Genomic DNA, 25,965 nt, shown 5'->3' with positions numbered 1-25,965 from the left:
CACCACACCCTACACCCCGGTAAGGCACATCAAAGCTAGACCTAAAAACCCTTGTTGCCTTCCTCCAGGGGCTGATGTTCACACCAGGGGGTGGGCCAGGCGGTTAGTCCCGCCCACCGAGGAGTTCACAGTCCTGGAGGCTGGAAAAGTGAACAGATTAGTTTTGGACAGGAAAATGTGAGGAGCAAAGTGGTAGTGGAGCGACTAACTGACAGAGTCCGGGTGTGTGGCCCGGACAGAGACAGCAAGGTTAGCAGATGGCGGTGACCGTCTGCAGGAGTTGCCTATCTGAGTTGCCGTAAGGACCGTGGACGGGCGGTGGCCCGGCGGTACCGGACCGGTACACAAGCAGAAGCCAGCACCATTGGCAGGGGCCTTTCGGACCCCGGCAAGGCTTGGAGTCGCCGTGAATTTGCCAAATCCGTCAGTGAAGGGGACCTCCTGGGTTTCCAAACAACTAAGTCCCAATTGAAGGCAACAGTCCAACCGTATGAGAGAGACACCGCCACCGCCAAGGCACCAGTTTCTCAGGGCCAGCGCCTGCGGGCAAAGAGGGGCTCCTCCGGCCCATATCCAAGCCGGGGAGCGGGTTACCGGTGGGAACCCAATGGAACCAACAGCAGTACTAGGTGCAGGGAAGAGACAGTCACCGTTAACTACCGGGGAAAAGCAACAGCAGCCATCCGTGGGAACCGCCTTTCCAGCCGTGTGTTTTACCGTAAACTGTGTCATCGCCTCAGGCTGAGTGAGTACCACCGTGCCGTGAGGCACAGCTCTGCCCCGTGACCCTGCACCTCGCCAGGCCCCCGCAACCCGCCTGCCACCATCCATCCTTACCCCATCACTGGGCCCCGGGACAACCAACCCCTACCCACGGAGGGGAGAACTAACAACTCAGCTGCTCCCTGTCACCGCTCCCGGGATCCCCATACAGAGCAGCGGTGGTGTCAACCCTATCACCACAACCATGGGTGGCGTCACGGACAATAACCAAATCCCCACCATCAATCAACCCCCCCTTTCACTCACGGGCGAAGAGCGCCGCTCGAGTCCCCGGGATCCGGCACACCGCTCGAGCCACCACCGAGCAGCAGCAGCGGCCGGACCCGAGCAGTGGGAGAGCGCAGTGTCCCCTCCTCCGCCCGCGACAACTTTGCGTCACGAACAGGATCCTACCGCTCTGCCGTTGGGTAGAGGTGCGCCTTGTTACCACCGGAGGTGTCCGGCCGAAAAATTTCAGAAGCTGCCATCTTTGGCACGGAAAGTTACCGCTCGAGCGTCTCCTCGAGTAGTGGAGGAACGAAGGCCAAAACCCCGCCCCGATAGAGGAGGAGCCGGAAAGAGGCTAAGGGGGACGAAATGGCGGCTGGCCGCATGTAGCTCGCGGCTACACGAAAAGAGATGCCAGGACCCTGCAGTAATATTGGGTCCCTGGAAGGCTTCATTATCGAGGTGCATAGCCCGACTTCTCATGAAGAAACCCCCGCGCCCGGCACGGCAACGTGGCTGAGGGACAGGACCGTTCCGCTGAGTAACCGTCTGCAGACCCACATGCAGCTCCTCTTGGAGGAGTGGGAGACCGACATGGCGGACGTGGTGGCTGCTATGCGGAGGCGCGAGATGGAGGAGGATTCGGAGGAGCGGGTAAGGGACCCACGCCCCTGTATTCCCGAGGGATCGGTCACTGCGGCTGAGGAGCCCGGCCTGCACCCGATCACCCTGCCTTCCTCCCCGCTACCCGCGATAGCTGCTGCCGCCCCGCCACTAGGCCCGCTACCCCCGCAACTGGTAGCGATACTCTGCCAACCCGCCCCGGCGGATCAGCCGGCTGCAGACGCTCAGGAGTCCCCTAAATCGCTCCCGTGGGAGCCACTGGGACCATGGCCCCTTGATGAAGGTATGCCAGAAGCCCCAGCAGTGATTGCGCCGGATCCCGAGCCCGGGACCGTGGCATGGATGAAGGCCCGAGTGGTAGAGTTCCACCGAAGCCAGCAAAGTCAGATACTCCTTATGATGGAGCAGTGGACTAACGAAGTAGAAGCGCTGGTTGCAACCGCCCCAATGTATGGGAAGAGAGTAGATGCGATGGAGCCAATGGGTAGCCCACGTCCCCATGTCCTACCAGGACCGGTCACTGTGGCTGGGAGGCCCGGCCCTGTCTCAGCCCTCGTATCATCCCTACCATCATTCTTGGAGCGCCTCAGCGTTAACCAAGCTGACCTACTACCCCACACTGCCGCAGAAGGATCGGATGTGCTGGATGCTGGAGGACAGGAGGCTGCGGCAGCTGGCGGCAACCCACCTGACGCAGAGACAAGTGAAAGTGACTCTAGCTCCGATGATGAGCCTACCCCTGGAAGTAAGGTGGCAAGTGAGCGTCTCCGCTATGTGGCAGAACCGGTGGTATACTACGCTGCGCAAAACGGTGGGAACGGATATCGGGCACTCCTGTCACAGCCAGCATGTCATTGCATGTTTGATGTGCTGGTGGCGGAGGAGGGGGCCACCGCTTTAGGAGAATCGGAGTAAGGGCAGCGGAATGCCGTTGTCACCGTCCCCGTTGGGACCAGCACTGTGTTGTAAAGTTTGAAAGTTTTGAAAGTTTTACCAAAATGATAAGTGAAATGAAACCGTGAAAAGTCACCTGATTTACTGCTGATTGAAACCGGTCGTTGCTAGCACCGTTGTCCCCGTGGGGACCGTTCTAAAAAGTTTTGCATACGAACTACTATGGACAAGCCTGAGAACTTGCAGGGCAACCACAAACATTAGTGGATTGTAAATAATTGTTGTTGTTGCAGCTTCCACCGTTGCCGTCTCCGGAGAGGCAGATTGGAGGAAGGGCCCGCAGTGGAGCAGGCTGGGGCCCAGCCACCACTGGAACCGGTGGCAATCCTCTGGGGGTTTCAGGGGTTCCCCATGGACGTGGGTCCCCTGAACAGGACAGAACCCGCTCGGGCAATTTGTGCAGGAGTGGGGTCAAGGGGTGAAACTGCCCTGACTAAAATCACAAATGACTTACTTACCGTCAAAGCTAACAACCACTTCTCTGTACTCCTACTTCTAGACCTATCCTCAGCCTTTGACACTGTTGACCACTCCCTGCTACTACAGATCCTCTCTTCCCTTGGTGTCAGAGATCTCGCCCTCTCTTGGATCTCTTCATACCTCTCCAACCGCACTTTTAGTGTCTCCCATTCCCACACAACCTCTTCATCCCGTTCTCTCTCTGTTGGTGTCCCTCAAGGCTCTGTCCTGGGACCCTTACTTTTTTCTATCTATACATTTGGCCTGGGACAACTCATAAAGTCCCATGGCTTTCAGTACCACCTATATGCCGATGACACTCAGATCTACCTCTCTGGTCCAGATGTCACATCTCTGCTGTCCAGAATCCCAGAGTGCCTATCTGCTATATCTTCCTTCTTTTCCTCTCGCTTTCTAAAGCTTAACGTGGCCAAAACTGAACTGATCATCTTTCCTCCATCTCCCCTACACTCTCCACCTGACCTATCCATTACAATTAATAACATCACGCTCTCCCCAGCACCCAAAGTTCGGTGCCTCGGAGTGACCTTTGACTCTGCCCTGTCCTTGATACCGCACATCCAATCCCTCACCACCTCCTGCCGTTTTCAACTCAAAAATATCTCCAGAATCCGCCCTTTCCTCAATCCCCAATCTACAAAAATGCTAGTGCATGCCCTCATAATCTCCCGCATCGACTACTGCAACATCCTCCTCTGTGGTCTCCCTGCTAACACACTCGCCCCTCTCCAGTCCATCCTTAACTCTGCTGCCCGAATGATCCACCTCTCTCCTCAATACCACCCCGCTTCTCCTCTCTGCAAGACCCTCCACTGGCTCCCAATCGTCTATCGTATCCAATTCAAACTACTAACCCTGACCTACAAAGCTATCCATAATCTGTCTCCTCCATATATCTCTGAACTAATCTCTCGCTACACTCCAAAACGTAACCTCCGGTCCTCCCAAGATCTCCTTCTCTCCTCCTCTCTCATTCGCTCCTCATGCAACCGACTCCAAGACTTCTCCCGAGCATCCCCAGTCTCCTGGAACTCACTGCCTCAACACATCAGACTATCTACTACACTTGCAAACTTCAAACGGACTCTGAAAACTCATCTGTTCAGAAATGCCTATAATCTACAATGACGCCACTGCCCCACCACCGTGCGGAGCTGCCGCCCCACCACCGTGCGGAGCTGCCGCCCCACCACCGTGCGGAGCTGCCGCCCCACCACCGTGCGGAGCTGCCGCCCCACCATCGTGCGGAGCTGCCGCCCCACCATCGTGCGGAGCTGCCGCCCCACCACCGTGCGGAGCTGCCGCCCCACCACCGTGCGGAGCTGCCGCCCCACCACCGTGCGGAGCTGCCGCCCCACCTACACCCCACCTACTGTCTCCTCCCCAAAATCCTTTAGGATGTAAGCCCGCAAGGGCAGGGCCCTCTTCCCTCTGTACCAGTCTGTCTATTGTAACTTGTATATGTATTCTGTATGTAACCCCCTCATGTACAGCACCATGGAATCAATGGTGCTCTATAAATAAACAATAATAATAATAATAATAATAATAATAATTTGCTTAGGGGCAGCATCAGGGCCAGGTTGCTTGGGTGGGAGAGAGCGGAAGCCGTAACCGTTTTGAAACCGTTGAAACCGTTTAAGTAAGAGTACCTCCCGATGTGGGAAAAAGTTATTATGAATGTATTGTCTGTTACCGTTGTTTTTATATTTTTACAGTTAAAAATAAAAAATAAAAATAAAACCGGTGTTGGACGGGCAGCCCGCGGACGGTCTGCATTTTGCTAAGGGGGAATGTGACGCCCTGGACAAGCCAGGGGTCACAGGTAATTACACCCCCACACCCTACACCCCGGTAAGGCACATCAAAGCTAGACCTAAAAACCCTTGTTGCCTTCCTCCAGGGGCTGATGTTCACACCAGGGAGTGGGCCAGGCGGTTAGTCCCGCCCACCGAGGAGTTCACAGTCCTGAAGGCGGGAAAAGTAAACAGATTAGTTTTGGACAGGGAAGTGTGAGGAGCAAAGTGGTAGTGGAGTGACTAACTAACAGCGTCCGGGTGTGTGGCCCGGACAGAGACAGCAAGGTTAGGAGACGGCGGTGACCGTCTGCAGGAGTGGCCTATCGGAGTTGCCGTAAGGACCGTGGACGGGCGGTGGCCCGGCGGTACTGGACCGGTACACAAGGAGAAGCCAGCACCATTGGCAGGGGCCTTTCGGACCCCGGCGAGGCTTGGAGTCGCCGTGAATTTGCCAAATCCGTCAGTGAAGGGGACCTCCTGGGTTTCCAAACAACTAAGTCCCGATTGAAGGCAACAGTCCAACCAAGTGAGAGGGACACCGCCACCGCCAAGGCATCAGTTCCTCAGGGCCAGCGCCTGCGGGCAAAGAGGGGCTCCTCCGGCCCCTATCCAAGCCGGGGAGCGGGTTACCAGTGGGAACCCATTGGAACCAACAGCAGTACTAGGTGCAGGGAAGAGACAGTCACCGTTAACTACCGGGGAAAAGCAACAGCAGCCGTCCATGGGAACCGTCTTTCCAGCCGTGTGTTTTACCGTAAACTGTGTCATCGCCTCAGGCTGAGTGAGTACTACCGTGCCTTGAGGCACAGCGCTGCCCCCGCGACCCTGCACCTCGCCAGGCCCCCGCAACCCGCCTGCCACCATCCATCCTTACCCCATCACTGGGCCCCGGGACAACCAACCCCTACCCACGGAGGGGAGAACTAACAACTCAGCTGCTCCCTGTCACCGCTCCCCGGATCCGCATACAGAGCAGCGGTGGTGTCAACCCTATCACCACAACCGTGGGTGGCGTCACGGACAATAACCAAATCCCCACCATCAATCAACCCCCCCTTTCACTCACGGGCAAGGAGCGCCGCTCGAGTCCCCAGGATCCGGCACACCGCTTGAGCCACCACCGAGCAGCAGCAGCAGGCGGACCCGAGCAGTGGGAGAGCGCGGCGTTCCCTCCTCCGCCCGCGACACCTACTCTTGAGAAAGACCACAAAATACAAGGTCAAAATGTTGGGAATGAGATTTAATCTATATAATTTATGCACAAATAAAATATATACACTTGAGCAGCAGAATGATTTTTCTCCTTGTTTTCATTCCATAAGTGTGTCAGAGCTATACTTTAGTTAGTTACAGGAGTCATCACATGACCCTGTGCTACCATGGCAACCACCGAAAGTCACGTGATCACGCACGTGACTTCCGGTGGGTCGGCGGTAAGTAAAAGTAATAGCCGCAAGCATATACATCTCGCTGCCAGACTTTGGCAGCGAGATGTAAGGGGTTAAATTTTGCAGGTGGAAGCAATTCCACTTGTAACTTGCAGGCGCACATGTCAGCTGTTAAAAACAGCTGATATGTGCGCAGATCGCCGCGACCTGCCCACGGAGGGGCGGGGATTAACCTCACACGATCGATGACGGATATATCCGTCATGGGTCGTGAAGGGGTTAAAACTAATTATGCCCCTGAGGTGCAAGCATAGCAATAATGTTCCAACTGTCCCTTAAATCTGTCTCACAAATAGTAAAATTGACCACTGAATTGTTTACAAATAGTAGCATTGTCTCCAGTGCTCCTAAAAAAATATAATGCCCTAAAATGTCGCTATAAAATTTTTTTTACTTTGATCTAACACTCTGGATCAAAGCAAATTCACTAGGCATGCATGTAAGAGCGTGTTGAGTGATGTGGTGACATCATGGGGCTACGTGTGCGAAGACATTGATGTCCTGAGTATGCTTATATATTGTTTTGGCGGTCACAAGCCAAAAGTGACCTGCAGAATATTGGATAGAAAATGGTGGAGCTGTGAACTCGTGGCTTCCTGCACTGCCATACGTTTAACCCCTTCAGCCCCAGAGCGATTTCCGTTTTTGCGCTTTTGTTTTTTGCTCCCCTTCTTCCGAGAGCCATAACTTTTTTATTTTTCTGTCAATCTTGCCATATATATAAGGGCTTGTTTTTTGCTGGACGAGTTGTACTTTTAAATGAAACCATAAGTTTTACCATATAATGTACTGGAAAACAGCAAAAAAATTCCAAGATTGGAAAAACTGCAAAAAAAGTGTGATTGCTGATTGCACAATAGTTTTTGGGATGTTTTACTCCCTGTGTTCACTATATGGGAAAACTGATGTGTCATTGTGATGCCTGAGGTCGGTGCGAGTTTGTAGACACCAAACATGTATAGGTTTACTTTTGTGTAAGGGGTTAAAAAAAATTCACAAGCTTGTCTAATAAAAGTGGCGTACGTTTTGCGCCATTTTCCGAAAACCGTAACGTTCTCATTTTTTGGAATCTATGGCTCTGTGACGGATTATTTTGTGCGCCTCAAACTGACATTTTTAATGGTACCATTTTTGCGCAGATGCTACGTTTTGAGCGCCTGCTATTGCATTTTGCGTAAAACTTGCGGCGACCAAAAAATGTAATTTTGGCATTTGGATTTTTTGACGCTACGCCATTTACCAATCAGGTTAATTGATTTCATATTTTGATAGATCGGGCATTTCTGAACACGGCGATACCAAATGTGTATATTTTTTCTTTTTTTAACTCTTTAATTTTCAATGGAGTGATTTGAACTTTTAGGTTTTTTTGTTTTTCTTTATTTATTAAAACTTTTTTTTTACTTTTTTTTTTTATTTTATTTTACTAGTCCCCCTAGGGGGCTATATGGATCAACAATGCGATCGCTCTGCCCTATTTGCTGATCACAGCTACTCAGCTGTAAACAGCAGATATAATCACTTTCTGATTCACTTGACTCTGGGCCGAGTGAAACCGAAAGTGACTCATGATAGTTAAAGGCGTCATCACATGACCCTGTGCTACCATGGCAACCACCGAAAGTCACGTAAATCACGCACGTGACTTCCGGTGGGGCTGCGGTAAGTGAAAATAATGGCCGCGCGCATATACATCTCGCTGCCAGACTTTGGCAGCGAGATGTAAGGGTTTAAATGTTGCGGGTGGAATGTGATTCCACTCGTAACATGCAGGCACACATGTCAGCTGTTTAAAACAGCTGATATGTGCGCGGATCGCCGCGATCTGCCCACGGCAGGGGGCGGGGATTAACCTTACACGATCCATGACGGATATATCCGTCGTTGGTCGTGAAGGGGTTAACTGTGTAAGTTGGTGTAAGTCGGTCTGCAGCGGCTGACTCTCGCCTGTTTACCTGTCTATAAGGCCTAGGACACACGGCGAGAAAAATGGTTTAAGTGGAATGCGATAAAAAATTACATTCCACTCGGACCAATATTACTCTATGGGGCAGCTCCCATGAGCGATTTTTTTTTCTCAGCCCTAATTGGACCAAGAAAACAGTCGCAGCATGCTGTGATCCTGTGTGATCCTGTTTCACTCGCACCCATTCAAGTCTATGGGGTGAGAGAAAAATCGCACTACACTCGCAGTACACCGGTGTAATGCGAGTGCAGTGTGAGAATCGCAACAGCCTGCAACGGAGGAATAGATAAATCCCTCCCACTCCTCCACAGCGTCCCCCCTCCCCTCCGCAGCACTGGCTTTCCCTCCGCAGCTGTGGTCTGATCGCATGACCACAGTTTCATGACCCTCGCATGACACTCGGCTCCCGCTGTGCTGCGAGAGTGAGCTGAGTGTCATGCGAGGACTCGCACAAATCCCTGTGTCGCCTGAGCTTAATGCTAGTTCTCACCCAGTATTTTCAGACTTTATTTGAATTTATCCCAGGATGACAACTCTGATTGGTCTTTGGATCTTTTGATCCTTCCTATACTGACTTAGCACTTTGATTCTGATCCTGTCTTTGCCTTGTTTTCTCTGGTTTTAATCCTGACATGTTTTGTTACCATTCAACTGGCTCCAATCAGCAGATACTTAATTGGGTTATCATTAGTAATCAGTATACTGTGGCGCCCTGGACTAGCCAGGTCGTCACAGGTAACATACATACACCCACACCTCCACTAGACAGTAACATTAGCCAAACATAAAATCCTTGTTGCCTCCCTCCAGGGTCTGATGTCCACACCAGGTGGGGCGGAGCCAAGCAGTTGGCCCCACCCACCGGGGAGTTCACAGGCCTGGAGGCGGGAAAAGCAGTTAGTTAGAGTTGGGAGTTTAGTCCAGGAAGTGAGAGGAGTAAAGTGGAGAGTGTCTGGGTTTGTGGCCCAGGCACTGACAACAAGGTTGGCAGACGGTGGTGGCCGTCTGCAGGAGTGGTGAATCGATGTGGAACCGTAGGACCGGGGTCGGGCGTTGGCCCGCCGGTACCGACCGGGGAGCGAAGTGAAGCCAGCACACACAGGCAGGGCCATCGGACCCCGACTAGGCTTGGAGTCACCGTCAACAGTCAAATCCGAGTGTGACAGGAACCCCAGGGGTTTCCTAACAGCCAAAGACTCGTCAGAAGGCAACCGCCCACACCGTGAGGGTATACAGCTACCACCTAAGGCTAGAGACCCAAGGGCCAGCGCCTGCGGGCAAACGGGCTCCTCCGGCATCCATACACCGGGGAGCAGACTACCGTTGGGGATCCACCGTAGTCAAACAAGTACATAAAGGTGCAGGGAAAGACAGCCGCCATCACCTGTCCGGGGAGAGACACTGCAGCCAGCTGCAGGACCCGTCCATCCAGCCGTTTGGTTTACCGAGGACTTTGTGCATCTCTTACTGAGTGAGTACACCCGTGCCATCCGTCACCGCGCCGCGCTGTCCCTGCAACCCTGCCTCCCCGTCACACCACCGGACCCCGGGACCACCGACCCCTACCCATGGAGGGGGAAAACAACATCCCATCTGCTCCCTACCATCACTCCCGGGATCCCCGTCACAAGCAGCAGTGGTGCCTATCCTCACCACAACCCGTGGGTGGCGTCACGGACTAAACCTCCCAAACCAACCACCCCTTTCACTCACGGGCGAGGGGCACCGCTCGAGTCCCCGGATCCGGCCCACTGCTCGAGCCACCGAGCAACAGCAGCCGCAGCAGTGCCGGACCCAAGCATTAGCGAGCATTGCGGCGGCGTCCTCCCCGCCCGCGACAATACTAATGGCATCCTCTTCACTGGCAGCCGTGGACTTTTGCAAAAACTGTCCAATGGTGCCTAGCCTGGCATATGTGAATTCTGGCCCTTACTAGAATAGAATGCATCGTAACTGAGCGTCAGTCCACAGACGTGACCTACCACTCATACAACCTGTTACTATTAAACACACAATACCTAAGTGTTAAACAGCACATACTGTATTTTGCTACTGTACTTGTAAGGACTTTTGTCATTGCATCTGGTAAACATGACTGTTAAATCACGTACATATAAAATAAATATATGAGTCACAATCTGCTGTGCTGCTTTTATTGATGTTGCTATGGTCTTCTAGGTTTGTCTAGTCTTATAACATTTTCATTAATACCATGGAGTCAGCTCTCATTATAAGTAAATAGATAAGCGTTCATTGTAAATTCTGACTTTGTGGTTTTACAGGTCTACACAAGTGAGGATATCGAAATCTACAATTCTACAATGTTTGTCTACTAGTAGAATAATTGTTGCCTAAGAGTATGCCAGTTTTATGACTAATAAGAGTCAGGTAAAGGTCAACTTGTCAGTAAATGTCACATTTCCTTCATACAGTATCCGATCAATAATTTTTTTCCCCAAACATTAAGTTTGACAGCATACCTTACATATAGTGTTCTCGTGAGAACTAGCTTCTCTACTAAATCATCGTTGTCTCCCAAAGGTTCTTCAGTGCCTTAAAAATGTATTCATATCCCGTGAACGTTTCCAAATTTTTTTATGTTACACCCACAAACTTGTATGTAACATTGTATGTAATAATGTATTTTTTAGGGATTTTATGTGAGAGTCCAAAAATAAGTAGGAAGTATTTGTGCTGTGTAAAGGAAATCATACATTGCCTCCAGAAGACACCTAATCAATTGAGTCCACCTGTGTGTAATTTATTATCCATATAATTACAGCTGTTCCGTAAAGGCCTCATGTGATGCTGAGTAACTACACATGGACAAACAATGACAGGGGGGAGAAGAAGTCTGGGGTGAGATGCCAAGGGAGCTCCTCAAAAACAGATAGATAAGATGAAGGAGAAATCAGGTCAAAGAAATCCAGGAAGGGAGCAAATCAAGACAACGGTGCCACGCAAAACAGATAATCAAAGGCAAGGTTCAAAATTGGTCAGCAAAATATCAGAAAATTACCCCACTGAACAAGGCACACACACCAATGAGCTAAGGCTTAGGGTACCGTCTCACTAAACGACGTACCAGCGATTCCAACCACGATTTGACCTGATCAGGATCGCTGGTGCGTCGCTACATGGTCGCTGGTGAGCTGTCAATCAGGCAGATCTCACCAGCGACCAGCCACCAGCGACTCTGCGCTTGGTAACCAAGGTACACATTGGGTTACTAAGCAAAGCGCTTTGCTTAGCTACCCGATATTTACCCTGGTTATGTATGCAGGGAGCCAGCGCTTAGCGGTGTACGCTGGTAACCAGGGTAAATATCGGGTAACTAAGCAAATCGCTTTGCTTAGTAACCCGATGTGTACCCTGGCTACGTGTGCAGGGTGCCAGCGCTGGCAGCTTGTAAGCGTGTATGCTGGTAACCAGGGTAAATATCGGGTAACCAAGCAAAGCACTTTGCTTAGTTACCCGATATTTACCCTGGTTACCAGCGTACGCTGCTTACAGAGAGTCGGTGCTCGTTGGTCTCCCGCCGTCAAACACGCCGAGGTGTGCTCCACAGCGGGAGACCAACGAGCACAAAATGAACCAGAACACTGTGTAACGGTCAGTGATTTCACAGCAGGGGCCAGGTCGCTGCGTAGTGTCACACACCGCGAGATTGCTGATGAGGTCACTGGTACGTCACAAAACCTGTGACTCAGCAGCGATCTTGCTAGCAATCTTGCTATGTGAGAAGTACCCCTAAGTCTGGCAATAGTCAGCACTCCTCATCCAGAGATATGCCAACCAAATTGTTACAATACTGAAAGCTCAGCATGCCCCTGAATCTAAGCTGTTATTCACTGTGTCCTGGACACAGTGAGTGATGGAATTGGGACACTTCAAAGGTTTGTTTGAGAATATTAGCAATATATGAAAACCAATGAACACAACAGACAGGTCAGGGATAAAGCTGTTGAGAATAGTAAAACAGGGTTAGGTCTAAAAAAAATAGCCCAAGCTCTTAACATCTCACAGACGACTATTCAATCTATCATCCAAAAATGGAAGGAGCATGGCACATCTGTAAATCTACCAAGACATGGCCATCCACTTAAAGTAACATACCAAGCATGTTGAGCACTAATTAGAGAAGCATCTAAGAAGGGAGATGCTGCAGAGATCAACAGCTCAAGAGGAAGGATCTGGACACAGGATCACTATTAGTTGTATATACCACAAATCTGGCCTTTATGGTAGAGTGACATAAAAAAAGCCTTCTTTTGAAAGCAAGCCAAAAAGATACAGCTTGCAAACAGCCATTAAGGGGACAAAGCTAGCATGTGGAAGAAGGTGTTCTGGTCAAATGATACAAAAGTATAACTTTTAGAGTACATGCAAAATGCTATGTGTGGTGATAAAGTAACATTGCACATAACCCTGAATACACCATCCCCAGCGTCAAACATGGTGATTGCTAGTAGAGATGAAGCACACATCGGGTTTTTTTTTAAATTATTTCATGAAATTCATGAAATAATTTAAAAAAAGGGCTTTCCTATATTTTTGGTTCCCATCGGGTACAAATAGGCAGCTGGGGGTTGGGGGCAGTCCGTACCTGCGTGCTGTACCTGGCTAGCATACAAAAATATGGCGAACCCATGTCACTTTTGTTTTGTTTTTGGCAAAAAAAATTAAAAATAAAAGGGCTTTCCTGGATTTGCCAGTGAAGGTAACACCAAGCAGTGGGGGTTAGCATCCAATAGCTGCTTGGGTTACCCTTAGCTAGCAATACATAATGCAGCGGGTCCCCACACATTCCTTTTTTACCCCTAACACTAGGGTTAGGGTTATGTGCTTGGGTTTGGTTTTTTTTTAATGATTTTTTTTAAAAAAATTGACATGGGCTTCGCCATATTTTTGTATGCCAGTGTGCCGCCCCAGGGCTATTGGGAACTCGGTCCCGGCCGATGTATTGCCGGGGAGATGTCACTGGGTGGCCGTTACCTGGTTCCATGACCCTGGGGGTCGCTTTTTAAAGGGGGAATATTTACAGGGGAGATGAAATAAAAGTTTTTGTCGTTGGGCTGGTGTTGGTGGCAGCCTGGATGTTGGGCCCTCCACAAGTAGGGCCAGGCCCCAGGGGATAGATGATGTTGTCGGGCATGGAAAGAAGGTAGACCAGGAAAGAGATTGCAGTGTAACTGGTTTCTTTTACTCAGTTGTTGTGCTGGTAACCTGAGGAGTGCTGGTCCTCACCACTGATCCCCTTAGTCCCAGTGGTAACCTGGTGGCTTCTTTCCCCTGCACCTGTCTCTGATTGGTGGGTCCCCATGGCTTGGAGCGTCTGGTGGTCCCCTCCTGGTTCTCGTTCAGTCTTTGTCCGTATAACAGGTAGCTTGAACCCTATGGGGATGGCTTCTCTGGTACTGTTCCCCGGTTCTCCCGTTGATAGTGTGTCCCAAACTTTACGGTCAGTGAGGTCCTGGATGGTCCCCTCACTGTGCAGATTTTATCAGGTCTGCCTGGAGCGTTTGCATGACCTAGAATTCTGTACCCTGTTGGTGCTATGGTTCCGGGAGTACTTCACCATACTCCACCGGCAACCACACGCCTGGGTCCTCAGGTCACCGTTACAGTTTCCTGTCATTGTCGGCTCCATCCCTAGGTGGCCATCCATTGGGTCCAACCCATGTCTGTCCCAGTCAGTGGGAATGGGGAAAACAGGGATTAAATTTAATGTTTTGCTGTTAGTGGCACTGGTCTTCCGAGTACCTGGCGGTAGGCCCTGCATCTTTGACAGGATGCAGTACCGTGTAGCTCCTGATGGCTTCAGGGGCGCTACACCAGCCAAGTACAGCAGGCAGGTACGGGCTGCCCCCAACCCCCAGCTGCCTATTTGTACCCAGCTGGGAACCCAAAATATAGAGAAGCTGCAAATTGCAGTTAGCAGCCACCCCATAAAATGGCGCATTCATAGCAGCACCATCTTCTGGCACTGTATCCAACTCTTCCAGCGGCCCTGGTGCTGGGTGGGCTCACTGGGTAATAATGGGGTTAGGGTTAGCTGTGTATTATCAGCTGGCCCTAAGCCCGAAGTTCATAGTGTCACGTCAATATTAGACATATCCACCATGAATTTCTAGTAAAGATAAAAAAAACACAACACAGAGAAAAATATTTTTATTAGAAATAAAACACAACACAATTAGTGACTCCATCTTTATTGAACTAAAGAACCTCCCCCTTTCCACCGTAGTCCTGGGTTGAGGATCTCACAATGTCCAATCCAGATCCAATATCATCTGATCAGTTTGCCGGAAGGAAGGCAAACCGATCAGATGATGTGTCAGGTTCAAGGACCTGAATCAGATGACACATCAGCTGATTCTTTAAAAGCCAGTCAGTAAAAAGCCAGCCGACTTTTAGGAATGGTCAGCTGATTCATCATCTGATTGTTTAAAAGCCGGGCAGTAAAAAGCCGGCTGGCTTTTATGAATGACTGGTCCCCGTGCTGTCTAATCACTCAATGAGTGAGCAGAGACTGTGGGATGGTAAGCAGTGACGTCACCGCTGCCACCGTAACCTAACGAGCGGGTTACTATAGCAATGGTGATTTCCGATCACCTGATTCCCGATGCCGGTATTCACTGGTTCCTGCATGAGCCAGTGAATAGCGGTGCCGGTAATCAGGTGATCGGAGATCACCGTCTCTATAGTAACCTGCTCGTTAGGTTACTATGGCAATGGTGGCAGCAGTGACGTCACTGCTTACCAACCCGCAATCTCTGCTCACTCATTGAGTGATTAGACAGCACGGGGATCAGTCCTTCATAAAAGCCGGCCGGTAGAAGAAGCGGTCTTCCTCCCCCCGTGCATTCTGACACACTTAATCTGTCCCTAGCTGAGCAGCACCTCCCTTACACAAGCTGACTGTGGATCAGAGTGACAAGCACAGCACCGTCAGATCTTATATAGACCTGACGATGCTGTGCGGCTAGCCAATCACTGTAATGCCACAACCAACATGGCTGTGGCATTACAGTGTATGGCAGCCAATCTCTGCATGTGGGCTGACTCTTTAAAGAGTGCCAACATGTGCACGAGCATCTCGCCAGTTCGCCAGTACTCAGCACTCGCCGAGTATCTCGAGTACTGAGATGCTCGGGCGAACACCAAGTACCGGAGAGCATGCACACCCATCCTTATTTATTACCTTATAATGGTTAGACAGTGTGTGATGCCTAATATTATATTGTATAAGTGTCCCAATACAACATTTTTTTTGATTTTTTTTTCCCCATTTTTTTGGTGGTTTTAACGAACATACCTATACCTAGTACATCTCTCTGATTTATAACTGGGCAGTTCAGGAACATTTGGGATAGAAAGGGATAGGAATTGAAAAATGGTGGCATCATTTTTGCAACTTTTAAGGAGTCAACCTCCGCAGATAGGCAGTACTAATTCAGGGTCAGAATATTATCCTCTCATCTAAAATAATATCAGATCAGCAGTACCAGTTAACCATACTGGTTAGTTGTAGGTGTGTTTTTGTGTTGTTGTTTCTTGTTTTGTCTTTATAAATAGGGACCAATACAATTGTTGTTAACAGGCGGTTTTCCATGTATGTTAGCCTATTATTAGGATAAGTCAACAATAACAGATTGGTGGGTGTAATGTCACCACTAGGAGGCATCAGTGCACAGTGTATGTAATTAGAACAACCACTAGAGAGAGTCAGAGCACAAGGCGTCCCAGGTAACTACCGTGCTTTTCCAAAAATAAGACCTCCCCTAAAAGTAAGCCCTGGCAGGGATTTTCAGCATTTTCGGAGTAAGGGTTAAATATAATCCCTCCCCCGAAAATAAGCCCTAGTCGCGGATCAATAATGAAGTGTCCATGCAGCTAAAAAAGTTACAGATACTGCAGGACACTTCATTATAGATAGCGGGACACCCGGCAATCATACTCCCCAGATGCTGAGCAGGAGGCCCTGCAGTGAAGGCACACCCACACACATCAGATCTCACACACACACACACACACACACACACAATCAGATCTCACACACAAGCAATGGAGCACACACAATCAGATCGCACACACAATCAGATCGCACACACAAACATCGGATCACACACAAACATCAAATCACACACACAAATATCGGATCACACACACATCGGATCGCAAACATACTCACCACATCCAGCGACACCGATTTCTTCTCGCCGGCAGAATCCTGAGAGGCTGTGCGGTAGAGCGCAAGGACCTGCTGCAACAGGATCTGCAGACACATGTGCCTTCCTCCCATCATTCCCTGCATCTGGAAGCGCTGGATGTGATGTGATGTGCTATGTGGTGTGTGTGCGATCTGCGATCTGCTGTGTGTGAGTGTGTCAGCCAAAAGCAGGGGAGGATGGTGTGCAGCACCCAATGGAGATCACAGGAGGACCTGGGAGGCACGCAGATTTCCAGGTCTGGTAAGTATGAGTCTCCTGGGAAGTGGGGGGTCTGCATTTTTGGGGGGTAAACTTACCTCCCCCAACCATGTTTCTCCAAGAATAAGACATCCTCCAAAAATGTCTTATTTTTGGAAAAACACAGTAAGTGATGGCTAAGAGGAGTCGTGCTAGCCGGGTCAGAGCCGAGAAGGAACGCAGTACAAAGGAAGAGGCGGAGTCAGGGTCAGGAAGAAGCCAGAAGTTGGTAACTGGGAGAGCAAGCCGAAGGAGGGGGAGCAGAGATGGAAAAACAAACAGGGAGCAGGAGGGAAGAACGAAAGGTAAGACAAGATGGAGGGGATGGAAGACAGGGTGGTCGGGCAGCACAGAAGTAAGAGAAGCCAGGCAGAACAGACATCAGGGAGGTCAGGAAATGTCAGGGGAGGTAGCGGACAAAATCTAGAGCACTTACAGGGACCAGGAGAGCACGCTATAGAGCAGAACAATTACTGGCGCCATGATGATGGAGGGAACTTCCTGACAACAAGGTTTGCTCTCGGGAATGAGGCTTAGAAGGATAGGCTCCTTCCACCAGGAAACGCCGACCACGGAATCAGGTGACCGATACAACTATGCGACAGCAGAGTGCAAACAGTATTGTGACAGTGAGTGCGCAAAACCAGGCACCCCAGCCGAATAACTATTCTTGGTGCTAGCGGCAGTTGGAAAGATCAGTTTCAGAGTGGAAATACACAGTTCTGTTGTATGATTTGTGGTCGTGGCCACTACTACACATACAACCTTATTCAGTGCCGGGTGTCGTACCGCCACTAATCTGATGTTGATTACTTATCATAACGATGTACCATCAAATATAACATACTACAACCCTTTTAGGTTTTCAACTGCATGTCACAAGCCTAACAGTTTCTATGTTACACCTAATACTACGGTAGTAAGATATTATTTGAAACACCTTTTAAATATGTTTTTATTATTATACATTTGCACTGTTATCATTATTCAATTATTTTGTTTTAGTCATCACAGGGTATGAAACAAACAATAAATATGAAATAAAAAACAGCATGGGTCAGCGTGTATACTTTGCAGCTGAAGAAAACAGTTGTTGCAATCGATATTTTTGTGGAAGTGCCCGCTCCTTTGCCATAGTGATTACTGATAACAGGGGCCAAGAAATTATCCGATTGTTAAGACCCCTTAGATGTACCTGCTGTCTCACTCCTTGCTGCCTGCAAAAAGTAAGTATACAAGATACAAAGGTAGAGCTGTTGTCCTTATTCATTTTAATATCTTTTATATGAATTTAGTTTTATATAGTCATTTAATTTCCGACATTATCTCTTACATTAAAATACATATATTAAATTGTAAATGAGTTAGTTCTCTCCTTGAGTGACTTCTGTTGTTCCCCGTTGGCTCTGACTGTCAGAACTATACTGCATGTGGCTCGCACTGAGCTGAGCACAGAGCATACCAAATCACACCAATGCTCGCTCGAGTGGTTTGCATACGTAAAGCATCTGAACTTGAACACTGATTTTTTTGCAAAATCTGTGTTTGGTACAAACACCGAACTTTAAAGTTGAGGTCCGCTCATCTCTAGACCGCACGACCTTGATCCTATAGGATCATTGAGCTGTCACTCACATCATCCATAAGACGCCAAAAGTACTAAAATCGTGACAGATACAAGTCTTGCATTTTTTGCTGTTACATGGGAATGTACCTATCTTTAATCGCGATGAGAGGACATTTCTGACGAGATTTCTTAACAGGACTCTTTTGCAAAGAATCACTGTTCAAACCAAGTACAGGCTCTTGATGCATCATGGCGTGGACAAACATTTACACTGATGAGCAAAAGGGTAACAGTTTTTTTAAATTTTTACTTTAAGGCTCCATATCTCAACATTCACTAAAACTTCGAATGTGAGACTACCTTCATTTTATAGACAATCATCTTGGTAACACGTTTAGCTTGCAAATACCATATCATATGAGTAATTATGAAGAATCTTGTCATATCACTGCATTGTTACTGTTTTGCTCCTAAAAATCAAAATTTTAATTTTAATTATTTTGTTATTTTGTAAATCCACCTTTTGGCTTTCAACACTGCCTGAATCCTTCTCACCATGCTCTCAATCATATTTAAGCATGTCTGAACCGAAATTTGATCCCATGGCTCTTCTACATGTACCCAATGTTGGTGCATACTAGTTCATTCACATTTATACAGCTTTTTTCACAAGTGTTCAATTGGGTTGAGGTCTGTGGAAAGTTGGAGCAAATCCAGCCCCTTTACATCATTGTCATTGAACAATTTATTTGCCAATGTCCACGTATGATTCCTGTCATTGCCCCACTGGAACACTATGTTGTCCTTTTTATAGCCATAGTACTTGAGTGTACAAAGTAACTTGTCTTGTAGAATATTATTATTATTATTTATTATTATAGTGCAATCAATTCCATGGTGCTTTACATGTGAAAGGGGTGTACATAATAGGGACAAGTACAATAATCATAAACAATACAAGGCACAGACTGGTACAGGAGGATAGAGGTCCCTGCCCGTGAGGGCTCACAGTCTACAAGGGATAGGTGAGGATACAGTAGGTGAGGGTAGAGCTGTTTGTGCGGCGCTGCATCAGACTGAGGGTTACGGCAGGTTGTAGGCTTGTTGGAAGAGGTGGGTCTTCAGGTTCCTTTTGAAGCTTGTCAAGGTAGGCGAGAGTCTGATGTGTTGTGGCAGAGCATTCCAGAGTATGGGGGAGGCACGGAAGAAATCTTGGATACGATGGTGGGAAGAGGAGATGAGTGGGGAGCAGAGAAGGAGAACTTGTGAGGATCGAAGGTTACGTGCAGGTAAGTACCGGGAGACTTGGTCAGAGATGTAGGGAGAAGACAGGTTGTGGATGGCTTTGTAGGTCATGGTTAGGGTTTTGAACTGGAGTCGTTGGGTAATGGGAAGCTAGTGAAGGGATTGGCAGAGAGGAGAGGTCGGGGAGTAGCGGGGGGACAGGTGGATTAGCCGGGCAGCATAGTTTAGAATAGATTGTAGGAGTGCGAGACTGTTAGAAGGGAGGCCACAGAGCAAGAGGTTGCAATAATCCAGGCGGGAGATAATAAGGGCATGTACTAGGGTTTTTGCAGCTTCTTGGGAAAGGAATATTCGGATCCGGGAAATATTTTTGAGTTGGAGGCGGCAGGAGGTGAAGAAAGCTTGGATGTGTGGCTTGAAAGAGAGATCAGAGTCTAGGAATACCCCAAGGCAGCGAGCACGTGGGACCGGGGAGAGTGGGCAGCCATTGACATTGATGGATATGTCAGGTGGGGGAGTTGAGTGATGGGGGGGAATGACAATGAATTCTGTTTTGTCCATATTCAATTTTAAGAATCGAGCAGAGAAAAAGTATTAAATAGCAGACAGACATTGTGGGATTCTGGTTAGTATGGAGGTGATGTCAGGTCCAGAGAGGTAGATCTGCATATCATCAGTGTAGAGATGATACTGAAAGTCGTGGGACTCTATGAGCTGCCCCAGGCCAAAGGTGTAGATGGAGAACAGCAGGGGTCCAAGAACTGAACCTTGGGGGACCCCGACAGACAGGCGGCGAGATGAGGAAGTGGTGTGAGACTGGGAAACGCTGAAAGTTTGGTCTCACGTACTCACATATATCTCAGCATTGAGACCACCATCAATCCTGGTCAAGTATCCAATGCTTTTGGCTGTGAAACAATACCCTATCATCAGGCTTCCTCCATCACTTGACTGTTCCTTCAGTTTTCTCGATCCGCTAGCCCCTTATTTCCATGTTTCTTCCCATGCTTCAGTTTTCGTATCTAACACAGATTTTTCCCAAAAAACATAGTTTCGGTTCAGAGTTTAATTGCTTTATATATGCAAACAACTGATGCAAGCATTGCTGTGCTTGGGTACACTTAGTGCTCAGCCCAGTGCAAACTGCTTGCAGTGTTTGAATGGCTCGCACTGGTGGTAACAATAGCCTGATCAGATGTAGTGTGCAATCTTAAAATAAAAAAAAAGAAAAGCCCCTGCTCACCTGTCAACGGAAGTGATCTGTTTATGGCTAGCTACATATGGGCGGCGATCCGAACTACCTAATTAGTCACTTCCATTGGGGTTCAGGTTAAGTCTGGGTCCCAAACCAAACTTTATCAAAAGTCCGGCTGCATCTGCCAAACAGATCTTCCATGCGTTCACTCATCTCTATTCCAGACCCATTTACACACATCAGAGCCCAGTCTATTGACTTTTGTCTCAACGCTTCAAATCACCCATTTCCAATCTCTACTGTCCACTTTTTGTACTTTTTTGTAAATTTGAGCTGACGACTCTTATGACGATTTTGAAGTTGAGGCTTCTTCACCTTTTTTCTAGCCACCATTCCAGACTTGTGCAATGTACATCACATGGTGCTTGCATGGACATCTGTGATCTCACTACTTCAAAGTATATGAGGCACCTCAACTGCTGTGCTTGTCACACCAGAACTGATAGACCATGTGATGATCTGTCTTGTTGAATGGACAGACTTCATTTCCTATTCTTCTAACTGTCATGGTACTCACAGACCACTGATGAGCTGGATCATGCTATTTCTCTTTTTCTTGGGAAATCTTCTTCATGGCTGCTCCTCAATTCAAACCAGTGACATTTGACTGGGGAATCAACCTAATAACACACTGTGCTATTAGATAATGTGAGAACTGGATGTAGTTTGTAGTACTGGAAGAAAATGATTTTTTTCAACACCAGAAGCTAAACAATAACAATGCAGTAACATGACAACAATCTGCATAATTAATCATATGCTAAATAGTTGCAAGTCAAATTTATGTATGAGATAGCCAAGATGATTGTCTAAAAGATGAAGGCAGTCTCATGTTCGAAGCTGTAGTGGATTGTTAGAGCCAGAGAAGGGCGGAGATAAATGAAAGACAAAGGCATGGGAAGGTGCATTTTATGATTGGCTTCGCCATGATGCACCGGGCACTTGTACCTGGCTTGAACAGTCATTCTCTACTGACAGAGTCTTTTTAAGTAAAGGGTATGTTAGCAAGCGTCCTGTTGTTACATCTCATAAATGTTGTTCTCTTGTCTCAGTCATTCATTTGTAAACTTCCCTGTTGAAGTAGCCTCAGTGCTCTGAAAGCATGCAAATATATGTTTTTGAGTTAGACAATAAAGGTATCACTCTTAGGCGGGCTTTGCATGTTGCGACATCGCAAGCCGATGCTGCGATGTCGCACGCGATAGTCCCTGCCCCCGTCGCTGGTACGATATCTTGTGATAGCTGGCGTAGCAAAAATTATCGCTACGCCAGCTTCACATGCACTCACCTGCCCTGCGACTGTCGCTCTGGCCGGCGTCCTAAGGGGGCGGGTTGTGCGGCGTCAGAGCGACGTCACATGGCAGGCGGCCAATAGAAGCGGAGGGGCGGAGATGAGCAGGATGTAAACATCCCGCCCACCTCCTTCCTTCCGTAGACCCGCCGGCGGCAGGTAAGGTGAAGTTCCTCGCTCCTGCGGCGTAACACACAGCGATGTGTGCTGCCGCAGGAACGAGGAACAGCATCGTACCTGTCGCGGCAGCATAATTATGGAAAAGTCGGAACCTGCAACGATGATACGATAACGACGCTTTTGCGCTCGTTAATCGTATCATCTAGAATTTGCACACAACGATGTCGAAAGTGACGCCGGATGTGCGTCACTTTCAATTTGACCCCACCGACATCGCACGTGCGATGTTGCAACGTACAAAGCCGCCCTTAGTCCTCCTTCACACATCAGTGATTCTGGTACGTATGATGCAGTTTTTATACATACCAGAATCACAGATATATGCATACCAATTAAAATCAATGGGTCTGCACACACATCAGTGATTTCTCACTGACCATGTTTCCGTACGGTGCACCCAGGTGTCCCTGTACTCGGCACGGAGGCAAGTCTGTTTTTCTCCGGCATCACTTATGTCACATGGACCACACATTGGTGTGATCCGTGTAACACATACCACAAAAAACATGTATCTTTGAAATAAAATAATTTTTATACTTACCTGTCTCCAGCGATGCTGTCTCTGGCTGCTGTGGTCTCCTGTTTCCACGCCGGCTAATTATGCTCATGAATATTCACTACACCGCAACCCGGAAGTAACAACCACAGTGAGACAGCAGCGGCCACGGACAGGAAAGCCAGAGACAGCAGCACCACGGACAGCATGAGTGTGGACAGGTGAGTATAAGTGCCTCATCTCCGTGTGCTATTACGGATAGCACATGCAGAACACACGTGTGCCAAAATCATGGGACTCAGAGTGACATATGTGTCTTTAAATATAGTGATGAGAGTTGCATACATGTATAGTCACACCTTTCTGGAGTGAGAATAGAGGAGAAGTGTAGTCACATTCTGCGGCTATTTTAGATTGTATTAACAGTCCAAAACGTGGAATGGCATCTATTAGCCATTATTGGTATAAGTATTTGAAAAGCCATAAAGAGACTCAGACTAAACCCGTTCCATGGAAATTAAACTACTGACAATGTGGCCCTCGACATAGAAAATATTTTGCATCAAAGTGCATTGGATTATAATAATACATAAAGTATTGACTGACTAAAAACATTATCAATATGTTGTGGCATAAGTAAGGCAAGAGATTTCTCATGGAGGACAATAATTACTGTGCAAGTCTACCGTTCAATCAAAAATTGTATACAATAAAAGAATTCAGTAATAAACCAGATTCTACTCAATGGTCATATACAGAAAATATTTTTGAAATGTTATGAGCAAAAAGGCAAACTGTAACTAAGAACAATTGTGGTTGGAACAACGTAGGTGAGGACAAGCAAAAATGAGAGGATAGGCAAGAAACTGAAAGACTTAGGGGAAGATATATAATAATAAACTGAAACTAGAGTTTTGGAGTGATGCAATTAGGATAAAGTTCTCCGAGAAGGTGCACTTTTCAATGTGGAGAAATAAGTTGAAGAGCTATAGAAGGTTTGCCATGATTTTCATAGTCATGGAAAGAAGAAAGTTTGTTTTGGTTTCGAGCTATTAGAACTGAAAAGCTGGTCAAGGGTTTTCATCCAATGGTGGCCTCCTAAATAAGAGAGGTGGATCTTGGACTAAAGAGTCTTACCCCTGCTAGGAATAGAACTAATGTATCTAATGTATTACATTGCTATATACTCTACCAGTATTCTTTATGTCTTCTCTCATAGCTGGAGGTTCAGTCTCCCCCAGGAATTATAATTGGTTACGTCATCCAGAATTGGCATCCATTTCTACAAAAGTTCTCAATACAAAATGAGAGACATGAAAATGTTTTAAGGATTGTTGGACCCTGTCTTACCTGCAGTTGCTGCTCAGACATCAATTTTATGGTAAAAGTAGCCCTTTTAGAATTAAATTCATATGCATATCAAAGGACAAAATAATAAATGGTTTTATGAAATCCATGTGTTGAGGAGCACTGGTATCTACCACTGCTCTCTTATAGCTATGATGGACATAACAGATTTGTTCAACTCCGGCACTCAATAAGAAAACAATGGGAAAAGTGCAGAATGCAAATTTGCTTAACAGAATAATTTTATTGAGAAAAATTGATGCAAGGAAATGGACAGTCAGATGGTGACGCTTCGGCTATGGTAGCCTTTGTCAAACATACTGTCAGCAGGGGGCTTATTGAAATGAAACCTTGTAAATGATAGATCTTGACTGTAAATCGATCATATGTATGAGAGACTGCACAGTGCTTATACGATGGAAAGTTAGCTGTAAACCACAGTGGTGGGGAGCAAGTCTGCCAGTATGAAAGAGTCAGGCAAGTAGAATCCTTATGGTTTTACACAGCAACCTCATTAATCCTGTAAAGGGACCTCGCACTGTATAATCACCACAGGGGTAACCAATTCTTACATTTATAGTTGACCAGAGTCAGGAATATGGGCCTGAAGACTGCTGAACAGGCAAGTAAGTAGTTAAAGTTGTGTCGGATGCAGACTGTACTCCTGGGCAAAAAGGTGCAAAACAGACTAGAAGAGAGGGAATGGATCCTCAAAAATCCCAAGGGGGTCAAAGGAAAAAGCAAAAGCTTATATGGAAACCAATTACCTGGAAAGAGCCCTGCAGTGTGCTTTAAGGAACTAGGGGTACAAGCTAAATGTACTGGGTATCAAAAGCACTAGAGCCTGGAACATGGAATCACAGGAGGATCCTCCTGTGCTTCCATGTGCCAGACTCTAGTGCACATGGAGGTTTTGCACCTTTTTGGCTGCATTTTTCAAGATACAGCATGTCAATTCTTTTTTAGTTTTTACCACAATTTTAAGCCCTCCAGTCAATAAGATTTGACTTAAAAAAACGCATTGGGCAAAACGTGGTAAAAAAGCGTCAGAACGCGGTAAAAACATTGCGTTTTTTTATGCGTTTTTGCCACCATGGTGCATTTTAGGTGCATTTTAGATGCACTCAAGATGCACTGACAAAAAAGATGCCGCGGGTGCACATAACCGTAAACCTACACTCCCAGGTAATCACCATAAAATGTTAAGAACTACCAAAAATGAGAAGGAAGAAGGAGTCCAATACACCTGTATTAGATATAAGGGAGTGCCTCATACACATTCTCTTAAAATTGTTAGTTAGTGGGACTCTTAAGCTCTTAAATAGAGATGAGTGAACCCGCAGATTTTCGGGTTTGGTGGTTCCGGGCAAACTTAAAAAAAACCTTGAACCTGAACATCTGCTCAGATGCTGAACCCCATATGAGTCCATGGGAGTACCTAGAAGCAGGGCAGGGCCGCCATCAGGGCATTACTACTGTGCCTGGTGTACCGGGCCTAGTGTACCGGGCCCGGTGAAGACAGGGGGGCCCAGTCAGGCCCGGGGTAATTACTTGGGTTTGTTAAGCCCCAGGCAGAATGGGCCCCTTCTCTTCACCGGGCCCCAGTCACAGGCGCAGCAGAGGGGCCCGGCCGTGTTGTTTCTGCCACTGCACACATGGCTAAATTGCAGGCGAAGCCCTTCTAGGACATCACATGCAAATTAGCCATGTGGCCGGAAGCGAGTAGCGCAGAAAGGCGGCGCGTCATCACACAGCACTGTGATGAGGTCATTACTCTGCGCCTCATCACAGTGCTGCGTGCGTACAACGCGGAGGTGGCGAGGACCTGGCATCCAGCGGGGACAAGTAAGCA

The 25,965-nt window shown here is 47.8% G+C and overlaps 1 protein-coding gene across 1 annotated transcript in view; it reads left to right on the top strand.

Moving 5' to 3' along the window:
- The window catches only part of LOC142295509 (phospholipid scramblase 1-like), a 126,132-nt gene that overhangs the window by 59,705 nt on the left and 40,462 nt on the right, over positions 1 to 25,965 (top strand). The window contains exons 5-6 of the mRNA XM_075338606.1: positions 17,738 to 17,958; positions 23,986 to 24,147. Coding sequence (XP_075194721.1) covers positions 17,738 to 17,958; positions 23,986 to 24,147 — 383 coding nt within the window. The remainder of the gene's footprint in view (positions 1 to 17,737; positions 17,959 to 23,985; positions 24,148 to 25,965) is intronic.

Source organism: Anomaloglossus baeobatrachus, chromosome 3, assembly GCF_048569485.1.
Source record: "Anomaloglossus baeobatrachus isolate aAnoBae1 chromosome 3, aAnoBae1.hap1, whole genome shotgun sequence".
NCBI classification, from domain to species: domain Eukaryota; kingdom Metazoa; phylum Chordata; class Amphibia; order Anura; family Aromobatidae; genus Anomaloglossus; species Anomaloglossus baeobatrachus.
This window is presented reverse-complemented; position numbering and strand designations above follow the sequence as displayed.